This window comes from Elephas maximus, chromosome 19, assembly GCF_024166365.1.
Source record: "Elephas maximus indicus isolate mEleMax1 chromosome 19, mEleMax1 primary haplotype, whole genome shotgun sequence".
NCBI lineage: Eukaryota > Metazoa > Chordata > Mammalia > Proboscidea > Elephantidae > Elephas > Elephas maximus.
The window spans coordinates 19,982,631-19,989,595 of NC_064837.1; the positions used below are offsets into that span (position 1 = coordinate 19,982,631).

Consider the following 6,965-nt stretch of genomic DNA (forward strand, 5'->3'; position numbering starts at 1 on the left):
ACAAAACAGGCTTTAGGAGCTCATGAGGCTCATCTCTGCCTCAGCTCCTGAACTACCAGGCAGAGGAGGAAGGCAGGAGAGAGGAAGGAAGAGGGATCCTGGCAGTGTTGGCATCTCCAATGACCACTAGGAGCCCAGGGTAACAGGCTGCAGGCCAGGAGAGGCAACATGCCCAGCCTTCAGCATGTTATGTCAAAGCCAGATTATGTCAGATACCCAGCCTCTGCAGACTGAGCAGGACACAAGGCCTCACGAGGGGCAGGGCCAGCCCACGGTACCTGGCCCCCGGGACCATGCTCTGTCCCTGGGCCACCATCAGGGCCCATCTTCCCTCTCCACAATCAGGATGTCCTAGGACACGTCCAAGGGCAGCTTCCCCATCCTGTCCCTCTCTGTCTTGTAAACGAACATGGAGGTGGTCCAGCTTACATAGGGAATAGCCTAACCTACCCTCCAGACAAACCTGGACTCACAGCTGCCCTACCACCCAAGCCCCAAAAAGGATACCCTTTGGAAGAAATGATGCAAAATTCCCTGAGGCCTGCCCCCACCCCCCACCCCCAAATTCTTCAAGAGGAGATGGAAAAGAATGGCTCCTCTCCTCCGGGGTTGCCCCCTCCCTCACCCCGAGACCCTGCCCCCATGCCATGAAGCTGGTTGGAAAGAGTCACGTGAGTTGAGAGGCTTGTCCAGGCAAGGGACTCAGGATGCTGGCGGCCACGGCCCCTCACTTGGGGCTGCTAGGTTCAGGGTAATCCTCCTCCAAGGGAGGCGCAAGTTTCAAGTCAGGGCCAAACGGCTTGTCTCCGCGGGGGAAGGTTTTCAGGTTCTGGAAGGAGTTGTTGTCCGGGGAATCCTGCTGCTCCTTGCGCTCCCGCTGCACACCAGGGTTGGGGTTCCTCACACTGCCCACAAAGAGGGGCAAGCCTATGGTGTCCTCGAAAATGAAGAAGAGGAAGGGACGGTTTACGCTGAAAGAAGAGAGGGACATGCGGGACATGGCCGTACTGGTCGCCGCGGTCGCCTCCACGCCAGCCTCGCTCAGCTCCAAGGTGGATTGATGCTGCACGCTGGACACCACCAGGCTCTCGTCAGAGATCCCACTCAGGTCTGGGGCCTGGAACAGCTCCTGCAGGCCTGCCAGGGCAGCAGACAGCTGGTCAGAGCCAACCTCTGCCCACAGCTGCCTGGCTGGACCTGTTTGGTAGAGAGTCCTGGCCCTGGATCTGTTAGCCCACAGATCCGCTGGCTAACTACTATTTAACCTTCAAGCCTCAGCTTAAATGGCACTGCCTCCTGGAAGCCTTTCCTGAAGTGCAACTTGATGCCATTCAATGTTCTCCCACAGCTCCCCTCTGTCTTATCACTTATACTGAACAGGAAATGTCTGATTCCTTGTCTGCCCAGCCTGTTATACTGAGCTCTTTGTACACAGGGTGCTCCCAGGGTCTAGTACAGCACCTGGCACATAGAAGTTGCTTAGCAAATGACTGATGGGTGGATGCATCTCCTTAACAGTGTGAAATCCCAGTTTATCTTCCTCCTCCTTCTAGGAGGCTACCCCAGGCTCTCACCTGGGGGTCTTTGCAATGTTCTTGGGCAAAGCAGATCCCCGTTTCCTGGGCCTCCCAGCCCACCCCAGGAACAGAGGGTTCAGGGGCTCATATCGAATCCCCTCATCCTTCCTATGCCCCAGCAAAGGGTAGGACATAACGCTAGCTCTGACCCATACCCAGTGCCAGGCAGTGGCTCCCTCCTCACCCACACTGCCCCAGCCTCCTTATCCAACTGGTCCATACCCAGCCTCCTTACCCAGCTGGCTGAGGGTGGCCACCAGGTCCAGCTGGTATTTCAGGTGCAGCTTTGGCAGCCGGACATTGGTGGGCCTCTCCCGCACTGAAGGCTGGTGCAGGGTGTCCCAGCTCAGGTTGGCCAGCACCTGGGACACGTTCCATTCAAACTGAGCAGGCACAATGACCACAAAGCTCATGTTGTTCTTAAAGGGGAAGTGAGCCACCTGCAAACAAGGGAAGGAGGCAACGTGAGGACCAGCAAGCACCCAAGCCCAGGCGGCGTCTGGGACAACATGTGTTTTGGAGACAGATGAATGGGATTATCAAGTTCTGCCTCACTGAGCCTTCAGCTCCTCATCTGTGAAATGAAGTCACACCAGCTGCCCACCTTGCAAGTTGGACCCTACTAGGTCCTCCTGGGTAGGGAGACAGAGAGATCTTTCAGAGCCACCAGCCCTAAGGACATGACTGCCCTGCAACAGGAAGGTAGGGCCCCGTCCCCAGCTCCTGCCTACTCCCCTCCCCACCGCCAGAACCCAGGCAACCTAGGCCGACCTGCATCTCAGGCTGCTCCAGCAAGAACCACCGTAGAGGGTACTTGTGGGCTCGCATCATGTCCACGGGCACTGTGAACTGCTTGTCCAGGTGGAAAGTGTCTCTCTGGGTGAGGCTTGGGTCGAACTTGCTCCTCCAGAGACCTGCATCCAGGTGGAGGGCAGAGGCCACAAGGGCTGGGACCAGGGTGGGCTCCTCAACACCAGCCTCTTCCCATCCCACCCAGAACTTTTTCACAGAACAAGGGGTAGAGGCCAGTATTCCTCGGGCTATGTGCAGTGGACCCCGCCCCCCACCCCCACCGCTGTTCTGAGGTCTCTTCCCTACAGCGTTTTTTAAATCTGGGCTCTACCCTCCCAGCCCCTGCAGTGTTCCTAGGAAGTCACCCTGGGTCTGTGTATACCCACCTTCCTTCTAGGGTGTCCTCTCCACAACAGGCCCCACTACCACCCAGTTCCTAGGCCCTCTCGCCACCACACCCTTCCCTGTCTCCTGTCCCCTCCCCCAAGCCACTATCCAGAGAGCTCTTCTGGCTCCCTGCCTTATGGCCCTTAAGAGGGAGAGGAACCCTCAGAACAAGCCCAACTCAGCCTCCAGGGCAACACAGAGGAAACCAAGGGTGGGGATTTCCAGCGCCTGGGTACTTGAGAAGGGGAAGGCCGCACCCTGGAAGTGGATGGCATTAAGGAGAAGCAGCACTGTGTTTTCAGGTAGCTCCAAGAGGAAGTTCTCAATCTTCCCTTCCGTGGCCTCCTTCACCCACTGGTTGATGTTTGCCAGGTCATCCCCCTGTCTTCCCGTCAGGCTCATGGGCTTCGCGCCAAAAAGCTGTTCCGACTGTTCCAGGAAGTCATCTTTGATGGGAAATCCTACACAGAAGAGGCAGCAAACTGTTCCCAGGGCTCAGGATCTGCTGGGCCCAGGCTACTACCCAAGGCCAAGCCCATCCCCTTCACCCCCGGCCACCCCCAGGGAGCTCTGCCCTCAGCACCTACCTTTCTCCAGGTACATTCTGGCAGCCAATCGGAATGCCCCAGGGCCCAGGTCCTGGTAGAGGCGGCTCAGCAGGTGGGGGAGGCAGGGCCCGGAGTCCGCATGCAGCACCTGCTGCAACCTCTGCAACGTCTGGTTCCGAGCACCTGGAGGGGAACGTATGGGCTGTGGCCCAGGCTGGGGGTTCCTCCAGGCCTCGTTCATCCAGTCCCTCTTGGATACCCACCATGAGCATACCCACAGGGCCACCAACTCTCCTCCCAATGCCAGACCAAGTACTGGACTCCCAAGGTCTACTCTCATCTCCGCCATGAAGGCAAGGTGACCTCACTCTCGCAATTGCCTTCTCTCTCTGGACCTCAGTTTCCCACAAGGAGACCCTCCAGTCCAATGGGAGACACTGTAGCAATGAAACTCTTGCATAAAAATCACCAGGCGAACTTGTGCGTAGGCAGATCCCTGGGCCCAATCCCTGGGATTCTGACTCATAGAGACCCGAAATTTGCATTTTTACCAAACGCCCAAGTGATTCTGATGGAGGAGCCACCCACTGCAATACTCTGGACGACTGGGTTCCTACTGGCCTCCCATCTCTGCCAATCTGGACGGGTGCTACCACGGTACCTAATGCCAGGTGAGACAGTGCCAGGGCCACGCTCAGGGGCGACAGGACAAGGTTGGGGCTGGTTGACGTGTGGGCCACCAGGGAGAATAGGTCTGTAGTGAAAGCCATCATGGCCTGGGCCAGCCTGCGGGTCTGCTCTGGGGTTGAGGTCCCCTTGCAGTCTCCTGGGGCCCTTTTCAGGGCATCAGGCTCCTGCTGGGGAGGTTCTGGGGTCAGTGGGCTCAAGGTGTCATCTCCAGGCTCTGTGTTGAAGGTCTCCCTCATAGCCTCGGCACTTGGGTGTGGCAGGATCTTGTCCCAGTGCTGAGGGAAGAGAGAGAGAATGTGGTGGACGCTGGCACTCTGGGGACCACATCCATTCCTTCTATCCTTCCAACCATCTCCCTTCTGCCTCCAAACTCCAGAGCCTCAACCTCAAGGCCACCCTCCTAGGCCCCTCACCCCTGCTGATTGGCCCTCCTTCCTCTGGTTCCGCCTACTCTTCCCAGCCCCACCAGCTTGTACCTTGTTGCCGAACTTGAGGAGGGGAGGCAGAGGCAGCTTCTCCTGGGTCTCCCCACTTATGAACTGCAGAGAGAAGGAAGCAGATAGAGAGTGGCCCTTCCTGTGGGCCCCACCCTGCACAGGTCACAGGTGAGGCTTCAGACCCAGTTCCTCCTCCCTGGTGCCTCCCTCCCTCTCACGTGCACCTCACTCCCCAGTACCTGCTGGTCCAAGGGCCCCACGGCACCCACAGGAGAGAACTGTTGAGAAAGGGACAAAGGTGGGAGGGGATGACCCCATCAGAGCCAAATCCTGTCCCCTCCTTCCCCTCCCAGCCTGGCCCATCTCCTCCTCCCCTTCAGCACCTCTGGCCTCTCCCACCACTGCCTCCCAGCCTCTTCAATTTGACCGACCCCTGCCCCACGAGACAGGGGCCCCTCCTCACCACCAAGCAGGGGCCTTGCAGACAGGACAAGCTGAACACCAGGAGCCCCCGGAGCAGTGCCATGTTCCTGTGTCAGGGACAGGAAGCCTCAGCTCCCACCTCACGCCCCCACAGCCAGCCATCCGAATCCAACCCACCACACTCATGCTCACAGACAAGACAAACTCCTGAGCTATGGCACATGACCCCAAAACACATTAGTGGTGCTTCTCAGCTCTGAGAGGCTGGGATTTCTCCCAGCACTTGTTTTTCTGTTTGTGTTTTCTTTCTGGTTTTTCACATTTCCAGCACTGAGAATGTTTTGGTTAATAGAAAGAAAGTATTATTTTTAAAAAATCCTTGTTCTTTAAGGCCTCATGTTATGAGTCAGGCTTGCCTCCTGCTAGGGTGACCTGGGTACCTTCCTAAGTCCCTCGGAGCTTTGACTTATCTTGAAAATGGCAGCAAAAGTCCCTATCTCCTCCCATGGTGCAGTGAAGACCCTAATAAGGCCATCTTTGTAAATACTGAGTACAATGCCTGGTACTTCATTCATGGCTGTTCTCAGTCTAGCTCAGGGTCCCCCCCTTCTGGGGAGCCTGCCCTGAAGCCCTTCCACATAAGGTCTCCCCTGACCCAGAGCCCCTACACAACCTGCTGTCCATGTGGCCAGCCCTTCTCACAGCGGGGACAGGCATGCAACCCTGAGGTCCTCAGACACAGCAGGGGTGGGGGGTTGACCCTAGAGCTGCCCTGTTGACCTAGCAGTGGAGCCCAATGAATGACTCCAGCCAGAGCCACCCTTGGACTTACGGGAATCACAGGCCTCACCCCCCACCCTGCCCCAGGCCAGCTCTGAGAAGCCAGGCTGCTGAGTGACAGTTGGGATGAGCAGGTGTTAGCCTAAAAAAAAAAAAAGCCCATTGCCATAGAGTCAAGTCCAACTCATAGTGACCCTATAGAACCAAGTAGAACTGCCCCCCATAGGGTTTCCAAAGAGCAGCTGGTGGATTCTAACTACCAACCTTTTGGTTAGCAGGTGAGCTTTTAACCATTGAGCCACCAGGTCTTAGTCTGAGACAAAAAAAGGAGGAGGATAAATCAGCCCCAGCTGGAGCCCCAGAGTAGGGCTACCACCATTCTCAGGGCCAGGCCACTGGGAAGGCCTGTCATCCTAACCCTACTCCCCACGACAGGCAGGGCCCTTGGCCTGGCCCTGAGCTACAGCCTGGGTTTTTGAGTGTTCCTCACAAGAAGATGGCATAGTGGTTAAGTGCTATGGCTGCTAACCAAAGGGTAGGCAGTTTGAATCCGCCAGGCGCTCCTTGGAAACTCTATGGGGCAGTTCTACTCTATTCTATAGGGTCGCTATGAGTCGGAGTTGACTCGACAGCACTGGGGTGGGGTGGGTCACAAGAAAAGGACTTCAGTTCTTCAAACTGAGCCCCACTTCCCACTCAGTCTCCCCTCACAAAGGTCCAGCCTTGGCTCCTCACCACCCCAGGACGCTGGGAATCTCCAGGCCTCCTGAACAAATTCAGAGCAGACTCCTGCATCAGGGACCAACTCTCAGCTCATCTCCTGCCCCAGGGAGCAGGCCCAAGCCCCCGCTCCCTCGTACCTCCTCAGGCTCCTTGCTGCCGCACACGATGTTCCTCTGGCCCCGCTTGGTGCTCCCCACGCTCTGCCCAGCTCCAGCCAGGCCAGCCTAGCCCTCCCCTCCCACCAGGACCTTTGCTCTGAGCCAACCCCTTTTCAGGATTGCTTTCTCTTCTGGTAAATATTGGCAAGCACATCCGGTTAAACATTGATATTGGGGCCAGAAGCCCCTTTCACCCCTTTCCCACCAGGCATCTAATTCTGAGAGACCCTGGAGCCCCCTTAGGTTTGGATCCCACCTGAGCCTGGAGAAAGGAGGTGCAGAAGGAGACAATGGAGGAGGCTGGGCCTGGGCAGGTGAGGGCAGACCCAGGAAGGGCAGGGGCCTGGCCCTATATCAAGCTTTCCAGAGGCCCTACAGGTGGGGATGATTCCCGTTCCAGCCTGGCTCAGAGAGGCTACGTGGACCTGGCCAAGGCCACAGAGCTGAGCC

At 57.3% G+C, this 6,965-nt stretch overlaps 1 protein-coding gene across 1 annotated transcript; it reads right to left on the bottom strand.

Moving 5' to 3' along the window:
- Positions 1-626: 626 nt before the first annotated feature.
- SERPINF2 (serpin family F member 2) lies at positions 627-4,957 on the bottom strand. Its single transcript, XM_049860370.1, has 9 exons — positions 4,895-4,957; positions 4,671-4,748; positions 4,471-4,533; positions 3,966-4,269; positions 3,344-3,487; positions 3,014-3,217; positions 2,349-2,491; positions 1,813-2,017; positions 627-1,137 (listed from the first exon to the last, which is right to left on the bottom strand). The coding sequence occupies exons 1-9, from the start codon at positions 4,955-4,957 to the stop codon at positions 728-730; spliced, it is 1,614 nt and encodes a 537-aa protein (XP_049716327.1). The 3' UTR covers positions 627-727.
- Positions 4,958-6,965: the final 2,008 nt, after the last annotated feature.

What these genes read in the sequence shown, in the direction of transcription:
- SERPINF2 (XM_049860370.1), bottom strand. Translation starts at nt 4,957, where the DNA reads ATGGCACTGCTCCGGGGGCTCCTGGTGTTCAGCTTGTCCTGTCTGCAA. An exon ending in TCCTCAAGTTCGGCAACAAG is followed by an intron (nt 4,270 to 4,470) that starts GTACAAGCTGGT and finishes CTCTTCCCTCAG; the next exon opens with CACTGGGACAAGATCCTGCC. An exon ending in TGGAGCAGCCTGAGATGCAG is followed by an intron (nt 2,018 to 2,348) that starts GTCGGCCTAGGT and finishes CCTTGTTTGCAG; the next exon opens with GTGGCTCACTTCCCCTTTAA.